General features: G+C 41.5%; 1 protein-coding gene across 1 annotated transcript in view; it reads left to right on the forward strand.

The window, feature by feature from the left end:
* NSMAF (neutral sphingomyelinase activation associated factor) overlaps window positions 1-25533 on the forward strand; it is a 2091028-nt gene that overhangs the window by 955422 nt on the left and 1110073 nt on the right. The window contains exon 14 of the mRNA XM_044065485.1: window positions 4556-4635. Coding sequence (XP_043921420.1) covers window positions 4556-4635 — 80 coding nt within the window. The remainder of the gene's footprint in view (window positions 1-4555; window positions 4636-25533) is intronic.

A 25533-nucleotide genomic window follows, 5' to 3' on the forward strand; every position in this document is an offset into this window, starting at 1 on the left:
TGTCCGTCAGGTTCTGTTCCTGTTGTAGAACAGACAGCAGGTTGGAAAGCTGTATGGTAGGGTGTCCAAGTAATACTTTAGTCGATGATGCCATACCTCCACCTGGTTATTGGTCCGTGGGAAGTCCATGTCTGACACATCAGACACATTCCAAAACTGCAGAGGATAGGAAGATGGTAGACGTTGTTGTGCTGAACAGAGAGGGATGCTTATTTCCTAGATTGGCCACGCACGTAATGATGGTCCAGAAAAATACTTACGGGCTTGGCACAGTCAGGTAAGGGAGCCACAATGTCCAGAATTGCATGGACAACTTCATCCACTAGAAGGAATGCCAGTGCAATCAGCTTGCAGATGGCAATTGAGAACGTGGTGTGTGTACCATACAAGGCCACATGGTGGTGATGCTGGATCTGGCGCCAAATGATCTGTGCAAAATGGAATAGGCATCCCTTCAGAATACTCTTAGGGAATGCCTTTTGGCTGGCACAGATTGCTGCCTTCTCAAAATCTGTCATAATGTACTGTGGTGGTAGGGTGCATCCCTGATCTGCAGCCATACCCTTCAGTATGCCCCACATATTGTTGTATGCAGACCCTGATTTCCGTATCATTAGACAGTACACCGGGGGGACAATTCTTGCTGAGGTGGGGGTGCCAGTAGATCCATGTAAAGCATACAGCTAACGGCAAATATCAGCACATGTTGGGAAGGTGCCATCCCCAAGTATGATGTCCTGACTTGCACAAATCCACCAGATTTTGTGCTGTAGTTAACAGAACCAAGGAATCTTTCCCATCCATATCTGACTGTCTGTGTAAGATAAATCTGCCACTACGGAATGGGTACTGGCTGACATCGATATCTGCAAGTGTTGCCAGAGGTGTGGACATAGATGCCTGTGCCCTCTGCTGTACCCTGGTGATGCTATGACGCAGGGTGGCACGGCAAGGCATCTCCTGTAGTAAATTGTCATCCGCAGTGCCAAGGACACTCTGCATTACCAGACTAGGCATGTCATTGCTGTTTACTGCCCTCTGCCATAGTTCTGCTCGCAGCACAGCCACCTGGGCAGTGGTTGCATCTGGTCCATGCTTGTATGGCACTGATTTATGCAGTACTTACCCCTCATCCTGGTGGGCAGTGATAGCATGGCCCCTGCAGGCCTTTATTCTCCGCTCCATACATGCCCAGTACCATCTGGAGAGGACTTCCCGCTCTAAGTGGTATAGGTATCCCTCCACTACCAGCATTGGTTTGCCTTGCTGGATGGGCACTGTCCAATATCTGTTGCCAAGCTGAACTGGGCTATACTCGTATATGAACTCCATCATGGCAGCACTACTTGTGGTTGGCCTCTCAGCATCCATCACATCCAGTGTAGCAGGGCAGAGGACGTTAACACCACTTGGGTATAGCCCAATATCAGATTATGGTTATGCTGCAGTACACCACCTTGTTTGTTGTACCCTTCTGAATAACAGCTGTCTGCCACAATGGTCCTTTGTAGCAGTATACACACCACCCTGCTCTTACTACCTGTGCTTCTAGGGATTCTCTATGTTCATTTAACTCACTCGTGAAATTGACAACTGACTGTAGTCCTGTAGGTGTCTATCCAGCTCGCTTTTACACCACTGGGTCTACTTGTACTGCACAAGTCCCCTTTAACTCCCAGCTATTGAAGCTGACCAACCAGGGTGTGGTGCACAGCCTCAGTTTCAGAGATAGACATTACTTATAGATGTTTCCCTGTGTAGCACCCTTTTTTGCCTACATGCCTCTGCATATGTGTGTGCCCCGTCTGCAACAACCATTGGATTGGTTAGGCTACCTCCACGTAACACACATGTTGCTTCAGAAGTGTACAATTAGTTGATGACAGTAAGATGGGTCTATATTCCTATGTGTCTGACGTGCTTTCCCTCCCCAACATGCCAGTGTTCCCTTCTACAGTGGTTGCTTCTGTACCGTTAGTTAGGTAGTCATTCATTGCCTGTTCACACCTGCCACGGGTGTATGGGCATGTCATGTATAAGGGGTAGTGCAGCAGTGATGACACTATTTTCATCATGCACTTGGTATTACGGGAATATGTCTTACTCAGGACTGCATGTTGTTGTCTGTATGTGTGTAGGTCTTCTGTGTTGTGTTTTTGGCTTTCCTTTACCTGTGACTTACTTGTGGATGACTGTTCTAGGTATATTAGTATGTAGTGTACATACCATACATCAGTAACTACTGCAATAGATGGAGACATAGATGGATAAGTAATATTGAGGTTAGACATATAATGGTAGACAACTTGAGTTTCAGACTTCATACCCTTCTGAACAGTCATGCTAATGCGAAACCTGTTATTCTATCTACTATCTAGGTCTGTAACAGCTGAGTTTGCACTTTGTCCCTCTTTTTGGACCTTACTCCCACTTTTAATTATGGCTTTGTACAGATGGCTTGTTCTATGAGGTGGGGACGTATGCACTAGGAAGGCTCTAACAAGGCATGTTATTTCCGTTTCATTCTGACAGTGCTTGTGCCACTAGCAGTGCGCTGGTGTAGCAGCTGCAGATGCAGCTTCTTTGGCCATTCCCAGCTTGCAACTTCCCACTCTATGCTTTTCCTGTAAGGGTTGTGTGTAGGGATTTCTGTGCGTGTACTTAGCAGGTATGCTGGCTTTTTTTTTTTTTGTTGTTTACTTGTACCTGGTTAAGGTACTTGTGCTGCCAATCGCATAGAGCAGCTATGCTGTTTTTTTTTATTTTGTTTTTGTGCATCTTTTTCTTGTACATGTGTTGCCGATCTCATAACTAGTGAGGCTGTTTCCACTGTCAGGAAACAAGCCTGCTTAGTTCAGTTAGGGATCATCTCTATGTGATGGGTTTAACATCTGTGTGCACTCCTGCCTCGTAGCTCCCTTTCAGCCGCACCGCTCTACAGTCTAGTGGTGCTGCGGCCTTCTGCTTTCGGTGTTGTAACTCGCGGGCATTTGTCTCGCGATCTACATGCCGGAACCCCTCCTGGACCTAGGCATTCTCTTGATACAATAGTGTGCCAATACCTTGCCTTCTATGTCTTAGACTTGCAGTTCCCTTTGATTGCTTCCACTCTGGTGATGAAGATGATGCTTTAGAGTCAGCACTGCCAAGGAAAGTCTTCAGTGTGCAATTACAATATTAGTTGGTATATGACCAGATTCTTGTGATGGCTTAGGAATATATTTCTTGCTTCCCTCTCTTGCATGACCTTCCAACCAGCTTCAGCTGTTGGAGTTGCATGCAAGTTAGCCAAGCCTTCCTTAGAAGAACCTCCATCCCTCCATGGAACTTGAACTTCATAATTGACAGGCTTGCCCATCTGTGGCATGAGTGTGCTACACATCCTGTTAATAAAGTCAAGTGATATATTGTTATTTCTTGGTATGTAGGCAGGCTTAGGGAATGGTCATGCTTATGTATCTGGTACATGATGTCACTGTATGTGCTGGAATCGATATGCATGATTACAGACATGCATTCTTCTAATATTTTCCTAATTTCGATTGGTAGAAAGATTGAGCATAATCCAATGGTCCTATAGTAGAACAACTGATGTTGTAAAATGTGTCTTATTTATGGTGAGTATTCATTTGTTATCTTTACATACTGTATAGGAAGTATAGCATAACAGCAACAGAGGTGACACTGAATGATACTTGATGTACTTCTTCATTGCACTTCTCCATGCCTGCCTAAGATCCCATGTGATCACTTCCCCCACCCCCCACCCCCTTTGCCTGCAGAACCAAACCAAAGACTCGCTCTTCTGACACAGAGTTGGCCCATTATTTCTCCTCCTCTGGTACAAGAGCCTGACATCCTGTGGCTAAGACAACACCTTTTCAACTCTTCCTAACTCATTGATTCACTGACTGGAGGGTCTTACCTGCCCATTTGTTCTCCCAAAAGGTGAATGGAGTGGTCCATTCTGCTGATTCTATGGTCTGACCGAAGTCTCTCTTAATTGGTGGTCTGCATACTCCACAAATGCTGCCTAACATTTAAATTTTGATGCCACAGCACATGACAAGTCTTATGTCTGAGCAGCTACCTCTTAGCACCAGGGACATGCTAGAATAATTGCTGCAGGTAATACACCTCCACTTCTGCAGGTGCTGCTGTTGCAGTGAGCTGATCCACCTCTATTCCCCAGGATGTGGAAGCTGGCATTGGCTGCTGATTTCCATTCTGCCTTGCTTGTTCCCTCCAAAGCCCATGCCACTCTCAGAAACCTGGTCATCTAGTGCACGATCAAGGCTTTATCCTTCTGCACTATGGTGCTGGGTGAGCTCCTTTACATACGCTGGTTCATGCTTCAGCTTAAACATACTTTATTATTTCTGTCATACCGGGAAGTAGTTCCAGTAGAATAGCTGCTTGCTGTGATGACAGTAGTGTTTACTGTTCTAAACTTCACAAAAATCTCAGCCAGAATCAATAGCATTAAAATTGACATTTCAGTGTATTGTGTGTGTCAAAAAGAGCTAATGTTTTTTCCTTCTTTTCTAACTGCTAGATCTTAACAACCTCGAGACATTTCGTGATGTTAGTAAAGCAGTTGGTGCTTTAAACAAAGAACGATTGGAAAGGTTACTGGTAAGTTAACAAAGATCAAAATGTGTGTTTACTTATTTATTTACTTCCTTCTTTCAACCATGTAAATGAGCTGGTCCTAAATGCTGGACCATTTTTAGTCAAGACTCAGGCCAAATGGTAATAACAAACATACAAATATACAGCAGTAATGTGTGTGTGTGTGTGTGTGTGTGTGTGTGTGTGTGTGTGTGTGTGTGTGTGTGTGTGTGGAAACATTGAATATGGTCGAATGTAGGTTTGGTTAACATCTACTTAGTCAACACATTGTGGTCGATTAAGCAGGTGATTGACAGTTGTTCAAGATTGCACATTTCTTTGGGTTGGGCAATATGCCCTTTCCCCAATGTTGTGTGATCTCATGGGGGGGGGGTGCAAATTAATTTTTGTTGTCTTACTAATTTTAATTTTGCTGGTACAAGGTTCAGTGCTAGGCATGTGCATAGTATGCTGTTAACATTTGTATTCCCAATATTTGATCTATTGACAATTTTCAACTTTACAGTAGTGAACTAGATACATATATACCTAATAACTCAGCATTTTATTTACTGTAAATTACTGTAAATAAGAAATATATTCACTGAAAAACAGAAGAAAAAGGCAAGCAATCATAATGATGACCATGAGTTGAAGATAATGATGACTACCACATCATCTTGTCCTTTACTGTGCAGGCCAGATTGTATAAGAGAATTATTCTGTCTTTCCAGCATTTACAGTCCAAAGTGTGCTGCAGGGCTACCCATGGTTAAGAAGCCATCTCTAAGAACCAAGGAAATCTGGACATGGGCACTTTCAACAGTTTCTTAGAGCTCATTTGGTTTTCTGCAAAAAGGGATCCCATGAGATACCAAGCTGTAGAACTGATAGGTTTCTGTAAATCATTCAGTGCTTTTTGAGGAAGGTTATGATCTTATTGCTGGGGACTTGCATGCACCTAGTGTTAACTGGAGTGGTCTGAATTTTAATAAAGGCTTGATAGGTGACTTAGTTGATATAAGTACAGGAATGGGGTATTTTCAAGCTGCATCATATACTACTGGATGGTGTCAAAATTTTGAACATAGTTTGGTTTAAAAATCTGGAGTTAATAGAAATTGTGAAGTGTGTGAATAATCAATAGGTTCAGATAATTTTAGTATTTATTTTTCATATGAGCTTTTGTAGTCCTTGGCTCGAGATGATTTTCACTGTTGAAGTGATGCCCCAACCCCATGTGTGCAAAATGGGAAAAGGGGCTGAGAATGAATGGGTGAGTTTTTCTAGGCCTATGAAGATCATGAACAATCAGGGGTTTTAGGTATGCCTTTGTATAGAGCAGACTATGACAAGATAAGGGGAAAACACACCAGGAGTTGGGCAGATAGATTTGCACATAAAACAACACTGTTAAAATTACAAAGTTCCTTAATTATTCAGATGATTGAGCGCTTTCATGCCCAATAAACACGTGACTTCATCAGAATAAATAATAAGAAAATCACTTCCTTTTATACTAAAAATTCAGATTGACAGTACAGGAATTGAGTCTTTCCTGAAATACAAACTCGACCCATAAAAAGTTATATCACTAAAATAAATGTAAAGCATTAAAAAACAATGTCCAACTGCAATACTATTATGATGAACCATACTGTAACATTTAAAAACATTGTATGCTATTGCACATAATGTACACTTTTCATTATATAAAAATGATTGCAATAATTTAGCTGACCATAATTTCAACACTTCCTGAATGGATAAAAATTATTATTAGGGCAAAGAAATAGCATTCAGCTTGAACTGCCAGAGTGGTTCCTTATACTCAAATTTAATTTCTTACTCTCCATCGCATCCATGGGTTTATGCTAACTTTTTCTAACATCACAAACTTGAATTCCTTAGAGTCTTTACATTACTGCAGATGCTTAAACAGAGCACTGTTAACAGTCATGTTCTTTATATTATGATAATGCTCTTCAGTCCTTTTCCTTAGTGGTCATTCAGTTTTACCCACATAAAAACATGGTAAGCTGAACACCGCCATTGTCTTTCTCAAATAAATTTTTTGAGAGGACATGCTTTCTTAAAAACAAAATTGGAGTGTGCTCCCACCATTTCATATACCATCCAATTTGCCTTCATTATATTCCACTTTATACTTACAGTATTTTTAGCAATTTTAGAACAGTCACCATATTGTACCACAAGTGCATTTTCAAATATAGAATCACTTTTGTTTAAACAATTTCTATTCTGGTCTTGTTTATCCATTAGCCCTATATCTAAAAGGGGTTTGTAACTCCTATTTACGCTTAGGGAGTGCCCACCCTTTGGTTTTAAAAAAGTCTAATAAAAGGACAGTATATAAGAAGTGCTAGGGTGACATCTAAGATAGAAGAGGTCCGCAAAAAATTGAGAAGTTTAACAATATGCTTTTGGATAGAGGCCATCTTATTGATCTTATAAAGAAGATCAGTGATGAAGTGATAAATGAATGGTGCAGGAAATACAACCCCTTTTAAGTATAGGATTAACAGGTAAACAAGACAGCACGTAATCTCAACAATTTATTTAAGAAAGGTGTGGTGTATGTTGCTAAATGTTTAGCTTGCCCATGTTTTTATGTGGGTAAAACTAAACGACCACTAAAGGAAAGGATTTATGAGCATTATCGTAATATAAACGACCACTAAAGGAAAGGATTTATGAGCATTATCGTAATATAAAGGAAATTAATATTAACAGTTCTGTGTTTCAGCGTGCACAATTATGTAATGAGTGTAAAGAATTCAAATTTGCGATATTAGAAAAAGTTAACATAAACCCACAGGAAGGGGGTGAATGGGAAACCAAATTAGTATATAAAGAACTAATCTGGCAGTTCAAACTGAATGCTAATTCTATGCCTGATATTAATGAGTTTTTATCCAGTCAGCCAGTGTTGAAATTATGGTCAGCTAAATTATTACAGTCATTTTTAGATAGTGAAAAGTGTACATAATGTGCAATAGCACAGAAACTTTTTAAATGTTGCAGTTTGGTTCTTCATAATAGTATTGCAGTTAGACATTATTTTTATTTTTTTTTTAACTTTACATTTATTTTATTGATGTAATGTTTTACAGGTGGAGTCTGTATTTGAGAAAAGGGTCTTTTAATTCCTGCATTGGCAATCAAAATTTTTAGTATAAAAGGAAGGGCTGGGTTCCATAAAGTCTGCAGATTCTGGCACATTTTGCTGATATCAGTGACAAACTTACAGATAGCATTGTAATATGTAAGTTTACCGCAATAAACTCAGAATAGCTGACTACAATCTAGTATCACAGTATCAATAGTGCACTAAACAATTTGCAAGAAATCCATAAGTAATGATAAACAGGTGTCATAGTGCATTGTACATTAACAAAAGTTACAGAAAGATGATCACAGTTCAAGCATCCCAATAGTTATACAGACATATATAAAATATTCTGTCCAGTAAGGTTAAGGATGACTTTGGAATATGTCCAACTCATTTATGATACAATGAAAAAGAAAAGAATGCTAACTATTCCAGTGTAAGCTGTGTGGCATTTTTAATACATATCTTCACAAATATGCTCAGAAACAGCACAGACAACTATGGATATTTCTGTAATTCATTCACTAGCAAAAAACTCTTGCTTCAAAATGTCAACACTGTTTGTAATATGTATCGTCAACTATCTGTGTAGTAAGCTCAGAGACAAATGGGTCTACACGTTCATCGAACTCTCATCATTGAAACTTCCTTTAACCATGCCCTTTCCCCACTGTAGTGCAATCTCGGAGTTGGTATATATAATTAATGGAGGTGTGTGTGTGGGGGGGTTGCAGCCCCCCACATAAGAAGTGTCCAGTGTACACCAAATACTACTCTTCTGTACCCCCCGCACCCCCTACTAATTATAGATCGCACTAAAGAGGGGAAAGGGCAGGTTTCCCTATCCCTAAGTTACTGATAAGTAAGTACTACATTCTTTATGTTGGCCAACTATCATCATTCGATGTAAATCTTTACAATGATATGGCGTTTCGATGAAAGGAAGTTTAGATGATTAGAGTTTGATGAATCAGTTTGATGATCATGCAGTTCGACGATTAAACATACACCGAGACAACTATGGATATCTCTATAAGACATGTACTAATAAAATATGCGTGCTTGCACGTACAGATTCCAGTGGAATCTGTAAATTGTCTAATAAAAATGAATACAGGTGAATGGCAACCATGGCCACAATGCCACAGCTAACATTTGCTAACAATGGGTTCAGGACTTGTGTAAGGAACACATGTAAAGCACACAGTCAAGTAAAGTGGGAGATAGAAAAGATGATGTGAGGTATGGGTGGAGAAGAGGGACACACAAGAGGGATGTTGGAAAAGGAAAATCTGATGGAAAGTCAGAGGGGCAAGGGCATTTTTTTTTTTTTTTTTGGTGGGAATAGGCTCCATTTCAATTCTTTTGTTTGTTTGTTTTTTTTTTTTAAATAGAAGGAAAGGTTAACATAGAGAATAAGGAGAACATCACAGCAGGTATACCCATAGAACAAATATCACAACACAAGACAGACAGAGGTCGGAAAAAAACATTGAGGACAGGTAAGTTACACAGATAGCACACTGCATAACATGGGCAATGAAAAGTTGCCAAACAGGGTGGGGATGCATACCAGACATGATGAAATGCAGAAAATCATATCTACCTATGCACTGTCACGTTACAACATGTTGCAAACTATGTGGCACCAGCAGTCATACCTGGATGTTTATGACCAATAGTAGATGTGTGTTGGAGGCTAGTAAATTAGGATCACAGTGCAAATTGCATAAATAAACTCATATCCAAGTAGTCTGCCAGCAGTTCAGGTGTCAGCCAAACAACATCACAGATGAACAAATGCAGATCTAACAGTGCTAGATAATTCCAGCAGAGGACAGAATCAAGTTTGTGATCATGCATATGAAAGGAAAGCAAACAAGCACATTGCCAAACAGAAGTACTGCAGAAAAGCAACAAAATGACTGCTACATAAACAAGTAGGTGTACACAACCCAAACAAATGTGTAATGGAATGGGTATGTGTTACACACATATGCCAGGTTAAAGGCAGCACACAGGTGTAGATGTATTTGTATGACTGTCAGTGGCCTGAATGGAATGCACATGTAATCAAGGTCAATACACAGACCAATGACCTGTAAGAATATTTACAAAAATGTAATACTACAGCTTAATAAATATAGCAGATTGTGCTCATGGATATCAACAAAGTACACTGGTTAATACACCAGTGTAATGAGAACAAGGATGCATTGCAAGCAGTAGCCAGCAACTTGTGTGCAGACATCCCTCATCATAAGTTGGCCATACATTTGACACATGTTTACTGTGTCAAACCCAATACATGGCGATGGTCAGTACTTGCAAAAAAAGGCAAACATGTCTGCAAAGTATAACAGGCAAATATGTAGGTGGAAGGAAAATGACCATCGGGGAAAAGTAGGACAAGGTAAGTTGATACACTTCAAATGCATGTGTGCAGCACACAGGGTGCTATAGAAGCCAAACCAAAATACATTTAACCAAACGGGGGCAGAATGATTGGTGATATCCATATAACTGGCTACATATAAGACACACACATGCAGTAATGTAACATCAACATGCATAGGTAAGCAAGCTAAGAATTTCAAGCACATACACACATTGTCATGCAAGTGCTGAATAAACAAATGCAGGTATATGTCACCCACCCTGCTCATAACTGAGATGAGGAGACTTCTGTGAGCATCATTACAGCACATCAGCGGTAAGTCAGTGAATGCTCACGTCAGAGGTATAGTTGTGTGATCGTGTGTCAGTATGGATCTGACTGTGTACACACACATGTAAAATCAGTTAATGTCTACAACTGTTTGCAGAAGGTGTGATATGTGAGTAAGGAATTCATGTTTAAGTTTAAGATACAGAAGATACGGTGTAATGTACTGTTAAACAATAAATTATCTGTAACACTGTGTAGATTAATGCTACATTGTTTGATGCAGTCAGTAAAGGAGGACTGCACATAGACATGGCATACCTGTATATGATCCCAAACCTGCCACGCCAGTAATGGACCTGTGCACAGCCAAACTACATTTATCTCAAAAAAACACAAAGGTCCGCACCATTAGTCAGCAATAATAATGCAATAGCATTTAATAAAAAATAGACAAAAGAGAAACAAACATCGGTTTTGGCTAACCAGCCTTATTCAGTGCTTATGACAAGCACTGAAGAAGGCTTACTAGCCGAAACCTGTCTGTTTGTTTCTCTTTTGTCTATTTTGTATTCAATGCTATTGCATTATTATTGCTGACTAATGTGCTGGCCTTTGAAGTTTTTTGATATACCTGCATATGATCCCACATGACCTCATTATTGCCATCCTGTTGCACACAATACTACATCATGACAGTGGGACATCATGACAGCTGTCATCCAAAACACGTGAGGATTGACATGTCCTTCTGTTGCACATATGCGAAATGGCAATACACAATTCCAAACCATACTACAGTGGTAGTGATGGATTATGGACAACATATGTTGTCTCTCATTTGCCCCAGTAATGCACATGTGTGCAGGCTACATCTTGCAGGACTAGCTGCAGGTTAACTGCCACAATGCATGGATGGCTGAATGTTGGAGGAGAGGGTAATGTGTTAATGTGTGTCATGCACACATTGAAACAGAAGTAAATGTCACATGAGAATAGCACACAAAGCTACATGGTATGCATGAACATGACAGTCCAAACAGTAATATGGCAGTTGGCATTTTGGCAGCATAACACAAGTGGAGCACACTGGCATTACTTATGGACCAGAGGGACCAGGCTAGTGGGGCTGAGACTCCTGGATGACCTCACAAGCTGTCTGCCTGAATGAATCTCCCATAGCCCGTGTCATATCCTGAAAGAATGTCCCCATCATGTCCCTCATCTGTGTTTGGAACACATTGGTCACAACCTTTTGGATCTCCTCCCGATAATTGTCTAAATTCCGGTACTGTTGTCATCAACGCTGGACTGCAGGCATGATGGCTTGGGCAGGGGCAGGTCCAACTTCCTCCCCATCATTATCATCGGAAGACTCTGGCACTGGCCAGCTAATCCATTTGACTAAAAATGCATGTTCTGATTGCGATGAAAAGACTTTGGTTTTATGACATCACCTGGATGGGGGATGGTCTACTAATATGGTTCCTGGCTTAGGAGTACTGGTTGTGAATGTAAAGAGTCTGAAAGACTTCATTCAGGTCAGCACTGTGTTCAGAAACATTAACAGTAATGGGAATCATTCATTCCTCAGACAGTGGGGACAGTGTCATGTATCACAGAGCTTCTGTGAACAGAACCATGCAAGTTGCTTATCATAAGGGACACAATAATGTATGTTTGAGGATGATGATATTCCTTGGCAATACATCTTCTGTGTTCTGCATTTCAGCTGTAAGTCTGCCCAGCCTACTACCTAAAAAAATGAGGATGATGACGTTCTTGAAATTAATGTAATATTTGATGATAAAACAGAACTTGATAGCACTTTTACAAAGTGTACAATATTAACAAAAGCACTGGTCAGACATGTCACAGTTTGTAGCAAGCCTTACTAACCCTGCTGTTAAAAAGCTGATATTAACAGACAGTTACGGATTATAGGAATTTGATGAATAACCAAGTAAATTGCAGTCATGCTCAAAATATACAATAATATCAATAAGTGGAATATGCTTCTCTAAAGAAATGCTGTGGGTGAACGAAACCAAGATAACAGTTTCAGATATGTTTCCCCTATGTGGACTGGAACCCACAGCATGCCAAAATGCACACATACTGACCTGATTCCTTACAAGCAGAGTTAACAGCCAGCACAAATTCTTAAACAAACAGGTACTGCTGTACAAACCTTGTTGTTAGAAAGCTGATGTTAGCAGAGTGTTATGGAGTATAGTCATATTTTTAGGAATTTAATAACTTACTGAGTTATGTGTAACTAAGCACAACATAAACATTAGTATCAATTATTGGAATATGCTTCTCCAAAGAAATGCTATGGGTGAAATAAACTAAGGTAACAGTTGCAGATATGTTTCCCTGTCTAGAATGGAACTCGTGCTTCGCCGAATGTAAGCATGCTGTCCAGTTTCCTTACAGGCCAAGCTAACAGGCAACAGGGTTTCCATTTTATCAAACGGGTACTGCAGGTGTTTACTTGTATTCCTGCAGAGAGCATATGAATATGGAAATTGCAAACACTTACTGAACATTTTATTGTAAAGAAATAACCGCTATCAACACATAACTGATAACGTGTAAGCAATCATACAGGCTTTCTTTTTTGGAGTAAATAAACCTGACTGTTTATTTTATTAGGAAGACTGAATTAAAGTAGTTATGTTTGAGTTTTTATTCTGACTTATAACGGTGCAGTAGATGATTCTGTAGTACTGTAATGAAAAGTTATGAAGTAAGCAGTCATCTGCGGCCTAGGTACTAAAGGCATCTGTGATGCACAAGGACATTGTCTGTGTGAAAGGATATCATTATGTGTTGTAAAACATATTTATATCTACAAAGATTATAATTATGGATGTAATAAACATTATTAAATAATTTAACAGCATGGGAATCGAACCCACACTTGTAAGGACAGCATTTACCATGTCCACATAATTATCCCTATGAGGTTAAGCAAAGGAATGCAGAAGGTCAGATGGTAGTGGATTTTGCAATAAGGATGGACATGGCTGTGATGAATACATATTTTAACAAGAGGGAGGAGCATAGGGTGACATACAAGAGTGGAGGAAGATGCACACAGGTGGATTATATCTTGTGTAGAAGGGCCAGCCTAAAGGAGATTGGAGACTGTAAAGTGGTGGCAGGGAAAGTGTAGTTAGGCAGCATAGGATGATGGTTTGTAGGATGACATTGGTGATCTAGAAGAGGAGAATGAGTGTGAGGGCAGCACCAAGGATCAAATTGTGGAAATTGAAAAAGGGTAATTGTGAGGTGATGTTCAGAGAAGAGTTAAGACAGGCACTGGGTGGCAGTGAAGAGTTACTGAACAGCTTGGTAACTACAGCAGAGCTAGTAAGAGAGATAGCTAGAAAGGTGCTTGATGTGACATCTGGAAAGAGGAAGGAGGACAAGGAGACCTGGTGGAGGAATGAGGAAGTACAGGAGAGTATACAGAGAAAGAGGTTGGCGAAGAAGAAGTGGGATTGTCAAAGAGATGAAGAAAGTAGACAAGAGTATAAGGAGATGAGGTGCATGGCAAAGAGAGAAATGGCGAAGGCTAAGGACAAGGCATATGAAGAGTTGCATAAAATGTTGGACACTAAGGAGGGAGGAAAGGACCTGTACCAATTGGCTAGACAGAGGGACCGAGCTAGTAAAGATGTGCAGCAGGTAAGGGTGATAAAGGATAATGAGGGAAACGTACTCACAAGCGAGGAGAGTGTGTTGAGCAGATGGAAAGAGTACTTTGAGGTGCTGATGAATGAAGAGAATGAGAGGGAGAGAAGGTTGGATGATGTGCGGATAGTGAATCATGAAGTGCAGTGGATTAGCAAGGAGGAAGTAAGGATAGCTATGAAGATGTTGGTCCAGATGACATACCTGTGGAAGAATGGAGGTGTTTAGGTGAAATGGCAGTGGAGTCTTTAACTAGATTGTTTAATGAAATCTTGGAAAGTGAGAGGATGCCTGAGGAATGGAGAAAAAGTGTTTTGGTACCGATTTTTAAGAATAAGGGTGATGTGCAGAGCTGTAGTAACTACATAAGGATTAAATTGATCAGTCACAGCATGAAGTTATGGGAAAGAGTAGTGGAAGCTAGGTTAAGAAGGGAGGTGACGATTAGTGATCAGCAGTATGGTTTCATGCCAGGAAAGAGCACTACAGATGCGATGTTTGCTCTGAGAGTGTTGATGGAGAAGTACAGAGAAGGTCAGAAGGAGTTGCATTGTGTTTTTGTGGATTTAGAGAAAGCATATGACAGGGTGCCTAGGGAGGAGTTGTGGTATTGTATGAGGAAGTCAGGAGTGTCAGAGAAGTATGTAAGAGTGGTACAGGATATGTAAGAGGATAGTGTGACAGCGGTGAGGTCTGCAGTGAGAGTGCCAGATGCGTTTAAGGTGGAGGTGGGATTACATCAAGGATCAGCTCTGAGCCCTTTCTTATTTGCAATGGTGATGGACAGGTTGACAGATGACATCAGACAGGAGCCCCCATGGACTATGATGTTTGCCAATGACCTTGTGATCTGTAGTGAGAGTAGGGAACAAGTGGAGGAGACCCTAGAGAGGTGGAGATATGCTCTAGAGAGAAGAGGAATGAAGGTTAGCAGGACTAAATCAGAATATATGCATGTGAATGAGAGGGAGGATAGAGGAATGGTGAGGATGCAGGGAGTAGAGGTGGCGAAGGTTTAAATACTTGGGATCAACAGTTCAGAGTAATGGTGAGTGTGGAAGAGAGGTGAAGAAGAGAGTACAGGCAGGATGGAGTGGGTGGAGAAGAGTGCCAGGAGTGATTTGTGACAGACGAGTACCAGTAAGAGTGAAACGGAAGGTCTACAAGAGGGTAGTGAGACCAGCTATGTTATATGGGTTGGAGACAGTGGCATTGACAAAAAGGCAGGAGTCGGAGCTTGATGTGGCAGAGTTGAAAATGTTAAGATTTGCACTGGGTGTGACGAGGATGGGCAGAATTAGGACTAGGTATATTAGAGGGTCAGCCCAGGTTGGAAGGTTTGGAGACAAAGCCAGAGAGGCAAGATTACATTGGTTTGGACATGTGCTGAGGAGGGATGCAGAGTATATTGGGAAAAAGATGCTAAGGATGAACCTGCCAGGTAACAGGAAAAAAGGAAGGCCTAAGATAAGGTTTATGGATGTGATGAGAGAGGACATGCAGGTGGTTGGTGTGACAGAGCAAGATGCAGAGGACAGGAAGAAATGGAAACAGTTGATCTGCTGTGGCGACCCCAACGGGAGCAGCCGAAAGAAGAAGGTAACTGTCACAGCAGCTTAATCAATGGTTATAAAACCTTCTGTCTGATATACATGGGATATGGCTCTAAATTAAGCAGGAATGCTCAGGTATGTGTATAGTGACCCTTACAGTAGGATCCACAGGCTGCCTCCTTACCTTGGTGTCTTCTTTGCAGCTCCTTTACATCCTTCCAATGCAGGTCGTCATAACTGTGGAGAACTTGCACACCGGTGCTGTTGCTCTCTGTTACTCTCTGATACTCCCTCACGATCCATTTCCATACGTTTGTCATAATGAAGTCTGTAGGGCCTGTCTCTCATTCAATATTCCATTCTGGTTTACGTGATCAGCATCTGAGTGGTCTCCTCATTGGTCCAGTTAGGCACAGAGACACATCTCAGCCTCCTCAATGTAGCCATTATGTTCCTCCGATGGATAAAGACGAAAAATGCAAAAACAGAGAAATGGTCACTGAGGTTCCACTCATTTCACAGTTAGCAATGGTCTGATCAGTAAATCTACAAAATCAGTATTTGAAAGTGACTCTGATGTCATGTTATCAGATCATTGGTTGATAACAGGCACATGCCACACATGGTACTTTATCGATACCTATTGGGTGTTTATGCAGTAACCCTGGGTGTTACTGCACATAAAGCTAATTTACATTGAAGTGTGCAAATGGGATTTCAAAACCTTGAATCTTAATGAACCTCATTAATTATGTATGGCGCAAATGCTACTTAAATGTGGGTGCACATCAGGTGCTTTTGTTTCTGTGATTCACAGTGAGAGGTACATTGGCAGTTGGTGGCATTTCTGTTTTGGTGATTTGTACATCTGTTCAAGTCAGTCATTTCCAAAGATAGCTGTTAAAGTTGATTTTTACTCAAAATGTGATCTTTAAGTTACTGGACTGATATTTGATTGAAATGTATGCATACAGATGTTGCTGTTTTAAGTAATTGATTTCAGTCTCATATGCAGTTGTATAAATAGATTTACATTGCAAATGTGAACAATATATAAAGACAGATTTATGGATCATCTGTAATTCTTACTGGTAATTCCTTACACTCTGTAGACTATGGAAACCTACGGATTACGACATTATCCATATGTAGTATGTTATAGTGATATTATGGGTGTTTCTTAATTCATGTTTCTTAACAAAACTGTTAAACCAATGTGCTGTTGCTGTTACAGACATTTCTTCAATGATGCTTCTTAAGAAAGTGTTCTTACTGCTGGCTCTGGGTACAAGGGATCCATACTGTTTGTGGTCTGCCTACGGATCCTGAGGTTTTCTGATGCTTTCTGTGAGTTGTTCAGTTCTTACTTTCTGTAGTATTTGCATGTGAAATGCAAGAAGATACCTATGGCATAATGCTGTTGTCTTTGGACCTCTTTTCAACATACAGCAAACTCTCAGTTAACCAGAACTCAAGCAACGAGCACTCTCAAGCAACCAGCAAAAAAAAAAAAATCGAAGACATATACAGTACAACTTTCATGTGTTGCACTTTGTTTTCTCCCCACAAAATCATACCTTACATTTTTAGTTATAGAGTTTTAAAAAGGAAGATAGGAATAAATTCCCTCTCTCCCCAACCTAAGAACAAGTCAAACCAAACAAATAGTGTAGGGTATAGTATTAGTCAGGCCTATTTTTAATAGTAACTCTCAAGCAACCAAAAACTACAGTTGTCCGGCATCTACTAATCACCATGGGTGCCGGTTAACTGAGAGTTTACTGTGTATGTAGTGTTAGAGGTTTTAGTCCCATGCACAAACGCTAAAGATATTATAAGTTATACTGATTTTACAAATGCTATGTATGAAGACATTGTTGTTACTTTTTATACACGTTATTATCCCAAACTATGTTATACAGACCTTTCCATTGCACAAGAATGCATACTGTTTACGTTGACATATGCTGTCCACAGACTCAGCTGCATAAATGGGCTCATGTGCATATCACTGTCCTTCAGATGGCCAACCATCCTAGGGGTGACAACCCCCACAGAAAAAAATGAAATCATAATTGATGCTCTCCAACAACATGGACAGAGCCTCCTTGGCCATTCTGATGCAGTATGGAGTCATGGAATCTGGACTGACCTCACCAACATGATAAATGCAGTTGGAAGTCAGAACTAATCCCGTCATGCCTGTAGACAGTGCTGCTCAGACATGATCCTTCATGCAGCCAGCAGATTAAGACGTCAGGAGAGAACGAGGGATGCCACCAGTGGTGGACCACCATTGATGCATCATATTTCTGGCCTCATTTCGTACAGGAAGACAGGAGTACCACATACCTGGGGTGGGATTGAAGCTGGAGTTCCAGGTCAAACATGTACAGTGGATATAAAAAGTGTACACACTCCTGTTAAAATGCCAGGTTTTTGTGATATAAAAATGAGACCAGAATAAATAATTTCAAAACTTTTCATACCTTTAATGTGACCTATAACCTGTACAATTCAATTGAAAAACAAACAAACCCGTTAGGAGAGAAAATATAAAAAATTAAAAATGTACAATAAGCTGGTTGCATAAGTGTGCAGACCCTTAAACTAATACTTTGTTGAAGTACCTTTTGATTTAATTACAGCATTCAGTCTTCTTGGGTAGGAGTCTATCAGCATGGCACACCTGGACTTGGCAATATTTGCCCACTCTTCCTTGCAAAAGCACTTCAAATCTGTCAGATTGTGAGGGCATCTCTTATGCACAGCTCTCTTCAGGTCACCTGACAGATTTTTCTATTGGATTTAGGTCTGGACTCTGGCTGGGCCATTCCAAAACTTTAATTTTCTTCTGGTGAAGCCATTCTTTTGTTGATTTGGATGTATGCCTGGGGTCATTGTCATGTTGAAAGGTGAAATTCCTTTTAATCTTTGGCTTTCTAGCAGATGCCTGAAGGTTTTGGGCCAAAAGTGAATGGTATTTGGAAATGTTCATAATTCCCTCCACCTTGACTAAAACCCCAGTTCCAGCTGAAGAAAAGCAACCCCAAAGCATGATACTGCCACCACCATGCTTCACCATGGGGATGGTGTTCTTTTGGTGATGCAAAGTGTTGTTTTTGCACCAAACGTACTTTATGGAATTGTGGCCAAAAAGTTCAACCTTGCTGTCATCAGACCATAACACTTTTTCCCACATGCTTTTGGGAGACTTGATGTATTGTTTTGCAAATTTTAGCGGGGCCTGGATGTTTTTCTGTGTAAGAAAAGGCTTCAGTCTTGTAACCCTACCCCATAGCCCAGACATATGGAGAATATGGGAGATGGTTGTCCCATGTAGTACACACCCAGTACTTGCCAGAAATTCCTGCAGCACCTTCAGTGTTGCTGTAGGTCTCTTGGAAGCCTCCATGACCAGTTTTTGTCTTTCTTGTCTTTTCATAAATTTTGGAGGGATGTCCAGTTCTTTGCAATGTCACTGTTATGTCATATTTTCTCCAATTTTTGATGACTGTCTTCACTGTGTTCCATGGTATATCCAATGCTGTGGAAATTTTTTTGTACCCTTCGTCTGACTGATACCTTTCAACAGTGAGATCCCTTTGATGCTTTGTAAGCTCTCTGTGAACCATGGCTTTTGCTGTAGCAGGCGACTGAGTAAATGTCAGGAAAGTCCTACTAGGACAGCTGAACTTTATTTGGGGTTAATTAGAATCTCTTTAATTGATGGCAAGTGTGTACCCAAGAAGACTGAATGTTGTAATTAAATCAAAAGGTGCTTCAACAAAGTATTAGTTTAAGGGTGTGCACATTTACGCAATCAGTTTATTGTATGTTTTTTATTTTTTATATTTTTCCTCTAGCAGGTTTGTTTGTTTTTCAATTGAATTGCACAGGTTATAGGTCACATTAAAGGTTGAAAAAGTTTTGAAATGATTTATTGTGGTCTCATTTTTTTTTATATCACAAAAACCTGGCATTTTAACAGGGGTGTGAACACTTTTTATATCCACTGTATGTCTTTCTTTCCATAACATGGCTGTGTGTAGAGCCAATTCCATCATATTGCTGTAGCATGCATATTCATGTGTTGTTGTTTTTGATTCACAGCAGCAGAGTTGAACCATGCAAACACATCCACAGAGGGCGAGGATGATAAACGTAAGTCTAATGATATGTATTTATACAACTGAAGTACAGACAGAGCAGTCCAGATAACGTGTAATGCTGGCTACATTAATATTCACAGCTCCATCTAATTTGGGAGTAAACCAGAGAATGGCAAATGAGTGTCTCCATACTCTTACTATGACCACTGCCCATTTTTGCCTCAGCCTCCTTTCATGGCACTGGTGTTTACTGTCATATTATCTGCCTAACATTGTACAGTAGAGTACATCCAGTGGGGGCCCAAGCCATGCCGGTTCAAGTTCAGAAAGACTAGGTATGTTCCAGAAAAGTTGTCATAGTTTGCATCAATGTTTAGCACACATGTGATACATGACATTTATATCAGTATTTTGTAACACAGGCCCATCTGATGTACAGGTGCAATGTCCATCTTGTGAGTATCTGCAGCCCCTGTTGCTGTGTTTTGTATATGTGTTGCTGTCAGTATTGTGTTTGCTAAATACATGACTGTGTTGTCTTTCTCTTTACTTTCCCACTGCAGGATCCACAGTACAACTCACAACCCCTCCACAGTAGGTATTTGTCTGTGGTATGCTGCTAACTATGTTTCATACCTATCAATGCTGTTAATCCTGTTCTTCTTCTTTCTTCTTATTTCGGCTGCTCCTGTTAGGGGTTGCCACAGCAGATCATCTGTTTCCATTTCTTCCTGTCCTCTGCATCTTGCTCTGTCACACCAACCACCTGCATGTCCTGTCTAACCGCATCCATAAACCTTATCTTAGGCCTTCCTCTTTTCCTGTTACTTGGCAGCTTCATCCATCACATCTTTTTCCCAATGTACTCTGCATCCCTCCTCAGCACATGTCCAAACCAATGTAATCTTGCCTGTCTGGCTTTGTCTCCAAACCTTCCAACCTGGACTGACCCTCTAATATACTTATTCCTAATCCTGTCCACCCTCGTCACACCCAGTGCAAATCTTAACATCTTTAACTCTGCCATGTCCAGCTCTGACTCCTGCCTTTTTGTCAATGACACCATCTCCAGCCCATATAACATAGCTGGCCTCACTACCCTCTTGTAGACCTTCCGTTTCACTCTTATTGGTACTCTTCTGTCACAAATCACTCCTGACAGTCTTCTCCACCCACTCCATCCTGCCTGTACTCTCTTCTTCACCTCTCTTCCACACTCCCCATTCCTCTGAACTGTTGATCCCAAGTATTTAAACTCATCCACCTTCGCCACCTCTACTCCCTGCATCCTCACCATTCCTCAATCCTCCCTCTCATTCACACACATATATTCTGTCTTAGTCCTGCTGACCTTCATTCCTCTTCTCTCTAGAGCATATCTCCACCTCTCCAGGGTCTCCTTCACCTGTTCCCTACTCTCACTACAGGTCACAATGTCACCTGCAAACATCATAGTCCACAGGGACTCCTGTCTGATCTCGTCTGTCAACCTGTCCATCACCATTGCAAGTAAGAAAGGGCTCGGAGCCGATCCTTGATGTAATCCCACCTCCACCTTAAATGCATCCATCACTCCCACTGCAGATCTCACCGCTGTCACACTACCCTCGTACATATCCTGTACCACTCTTACATACTTCTCTGACACTCCCGACTTCCTCATACAATGCCACAACTCATCTCTAGTACCCTGTCATATGCTTTCTCTAAGTCCACAAAGACACAATGCAACTCCTGACCTTTTCTGTACTTCCCAATCAACACGCTCAGAGCAAACATTGCATCTGTAGTGCTCTTTCCTGGCATGAAACCATACTGCTGATCACTAATTATCACCTCCCTTCTTAACCTAGCTTCCACTACTCTTTCCCATAACTTTATGCTGTGACTGATCAATTTAATCCCTCTGTAGTTACTACAGCTTTGCACAATTCCCTTATTCTTAAAAATCGGTACCAAAATACTTTTTCTCCATTCGTCAGGCATACTCTCACTTTCCAAGATTTCATTAAACAATCTAGTTAAAAACTCCACTGCCATTTCACCTAAACACCCCCATGCTTCCACAGGTATGTCATCTGGACCAATAGCCTTTCCATTCTTCATCTTCTTCATAGCTATCCTTACTTCCTCCTTGCTAATCCACTGCAGTTCATAATTCACTTTCCGCACATCATCCAACCTTCTCTCCCTCTCATTCTCTTCATTCATCAGCCCCTCAAAGTACTCTTTCCATCTGCTCAACACACTCTCGTCGCTTGTGAGTACGTTTCCCTCATTATTCTTTATCACCCTTACCTGCTGCACATCTTTACTATTAACTGTTAATCTTGTTGTTGTCCTCCATTAATACTGTGTCCGTCTTCCCATCAACCTCATCAAGTGCACATAGAAGTGTTATGTGCATGTCAAACCTTCTGTATGTTTTAACTGTGGTGGGAGGTTGGCATAATGGTTAATGTGCTTACCTTAAAGACACAAGGTGCAGGGTTTGATTCTCATAAGGCATGATTGACTAGACTTAAAATGGCCCACAAGGGCAGTTAGCCTAGTACTAACCTATGCAGGATGAACTATGAACTGTGTTCATGTGGATGTTCTTCGTTTTCCATTGCTGCAGTCCTAACTATTGGGTATAGTCCGCGTCCCGTCGGCCCGAATACCAGAGTATAAGGCTGACGTCGGTCAGGGCGCATTAGACTGACGTCAGTACGTCAGGGTACTAATGCGCATGACCGACGCCATATCCTCAGTCTTTTTTGCCGCATGGTCCGATGCAGAAGCAGTTTTGCGAGTGCAGGTTGGCGTTCTGAAATATTTCCGAAACCGGAGTTTCAGACCGAAACAGAGTTGGCTAAGTACCCCGTTGGGGAACATTTTGGTTTTTTCTTGCCTCAGTATTTTACCGGATGTCAGAAAAAGTGAATAACTGTATTTCTTGTGGGAAACAGATACCTCATAGGGATTACCATACCTTGTGTATACCTTGTTTAGGGCCTGAGCACGACGTTGTTGGTTGCCGCTCTTGTGCTAGGTTTAACAAACGCACTATTAAGAGGAGGTTAGACTGTGCCAGGTTAGTGTTTGGGAAGCGTTGCAATTATAAAATGCCGCCGGATGCTCCGACGCCCGCTACGAACAAGAAGCGCAAGGACAAAACAGTGAAGCCTAGGGTTGATGAACCGGCAGTCCCGGACGTCGGTTCTTTAGAAGGCTCAGTGGAGCCAGAGATTTTGCCAGGAGTTTCCATGGAGTCTCAGGCAGAAACTTTACTGTTACAGGATGTGCCTTCTCAGGAGGTAGGCCAGGCTGAGGGGGCTTCTCAGGTAACTGTTCTTCCCTCTCTTCCCAAGGTAGTTAGAGCCTCTCCTTCTGTTGCCAAAACTTCTTTGAGAGGTAGGCCTACTTCAGCTTCAGTGGGGGCTTCTCCTAGCATTTCGGGTTCTGTACCTAAGAAACATATGCTTAAAATGGCAGAAGATTTGATTACTATGATTAGAGGTTCTATGCCCCCGCCTGATAAGAGGCCTAGGGTGGAACCGGAGTTTGATAGTTTTGAACAGTGTTCAGAGGCTTCTGCGGAAGACTTGCAGGGGTATCCTACTTATTCTGATTCTGATGTGGATGATTCCACTCCTACAGCTTCTCCTCCTGAGGATTTCTCATTTTCAGAGACTCTGCATTCCATGAGGGAGCACTTTAAATGGGAAGGCCAGGATTACTCTGATTCCAGGAAAAGGCTTAGGGAATTCTTGTTTTTACCCCAGCATAGGCCCTTAGCTATTCCTCCTGTGTTGAATGTGGTGGAAGATGTTTTTGCAGAGGCTTCCCTGAACCCTGACTCTTTGCCTCCTGCTCCTGTTAAGCCTGATAGGTATTATAGGGTGCCCGAAGCTCATAAGTATTTGTTTAAGAGTCCTAGGGCGGACCCAGAAACTATTTCTCAAGGGCCTAAAGGTGTTAAGGCTTCTGTGGTTAAAAATCCTGTTCCCACTGATAAAGAGGCAAGGGCTTTGGATAGGTGGGGAAAGAAAGTGTATACTTCCTCCACTCTAGCCATGAGAGCATTGAATTGTCAGTTTCACATGCTAAAATATCAGAATTATCTTCTTTCACAATTGAAATCTAAGGTGGATGCTTTGGCGGAAGGTATTGAGTGTAAAGAGTTGCTGGATTTGGTTCATGTGTCTGAACAAGTGGGTAAGCATTCTTTGCAATGTGGTTTTGATGCTGTACAGGCCTCCTCGAGGGTGGCTGCTACTAGTTCTGTTCTTCGCAGGCATGCCTGGTTGAAGGATCAGAATTTAGCTGAGCATGTTAAGACAAGGATTTTGGATGCTCCTTTACAGTCTGATGTGTTGTTTGGATCGCCTGTGGAAGCAGTTTTAAAGAAAATGGAGGACAAAGCTAAGTCTATGCAAACTGTTAAAGATTTTTGCAGGTGCAGCCACCAAGTTTAGTAGAAATTGGCCTGCTAAGGGGTGGACATATCCTGCTTATGATTCCCAGTCTAGGGGTAGGTCTAGACGTGGTAGGGGCAGGGCTCAAGGTTCTTTTAGGCCTAGAACAGGGAGTTCACCTGCTCAGACTTCTGGTGAGGGCAGGGTCAGTCCTTTCGTAAACAGACCCAATGACCTGTTTTTTCAGCTGCCAGTAGATTCCCGCCTGGCAGCTCCTTTGGGAGGAAGACTGTCTCTTTTCAAAGAAAATTGGGATTTAATTACTCAAGACAAATGGGTGTTGGATATCATTCACCACGGTTACAGATTTTATTTCCACACAATGCCCCTTTCAAAGGCATGCCAGACGTTCCTCCTCCACAAAGAAAAGAGGCTCACAAGCAAGTTTCTCAGTTACTCCAGATAGGGGCCATTCAGCCAGTCCCTGTATCAGAAAGGGGCCTAGGATTTTATTCTCGCCTGTTCCTAGTACCAAAGAAGGGGAACACGTGGAGACCAATTTTGGATTTATCTCTCCTCAACACTTTTCTGGACATTCCCAAGTTCAAGATGTTGACGTTACAACAGCTTTTACCTCTGCTGGGCAAAGATCACTGGATGGTAACTTTAGATCTCAAGGAAGCTTACCTTCATGTGCCTATAAGGCTAAGTTGCAGGAAGTATCTGCGGTTTCGAGCAGGAAATTCTCATTATCAGTTCTCTGCATTGCCCTTTGGCTTATCTACTGCCCAGAGTATTCACAAAGGTTCTGGCTCCAGTAATAGCTTACTTCAGGCTTCAAGGAATTCAAATCTATCCTTACTTGGACGACTGCCTGATTCTGGCTCAAGAAAAGGAAGACCTTCTACAGCATCTGGAACATGTCATAGCAGTGCTAAGATGCCTAGGGTATTCTGTGAACGAAATAAAGTCCAGTCTAGTACCCTCTCAAGACATGTGCTTTCTGGGTGTGAGACTGAATACAGCAGCCCAGATGGCCTTTTTAACCCCGGACAAACAAAAGAGTCTATCACTTTACTTCCATCAACTATCTCATCAGTCCGTGCTGACTGCAAGGACAGTCCTTCAAGCATTAGGGTTCATGGCATCTTGTATTCTGGTGCTTCCCAATGCCAAACTGCATATGAGGAAGCTACAATGGTATCTCAAAATGTATGGACACAGCACTGCCAGGATTTGGACACTGTCATTCAAATAATACCTTGCCTTCAAAAGAATTTTTGTGGTGGGCTCAGGAATGTCACCTAAACAAGGGACTCTCTGTGACCCGGCCAGAGGCGAGTCAGATTTTAACGAC

This window comes from Protopterus annectens, chromosome 3.part0, assembly GCF_019279795.1.
Source record: "Protopterus annectens isolate FY-2018-M chromosome 3.part0, PAN1.0, whole genome shotgun sequence".
Classification (NCBI taxonomy): domain Eukaryota; kingdom Metazoa; phylum Chordata; order Ceratodontiformes; family Protopteridae; genus Protopterus; species Protopterus annectens.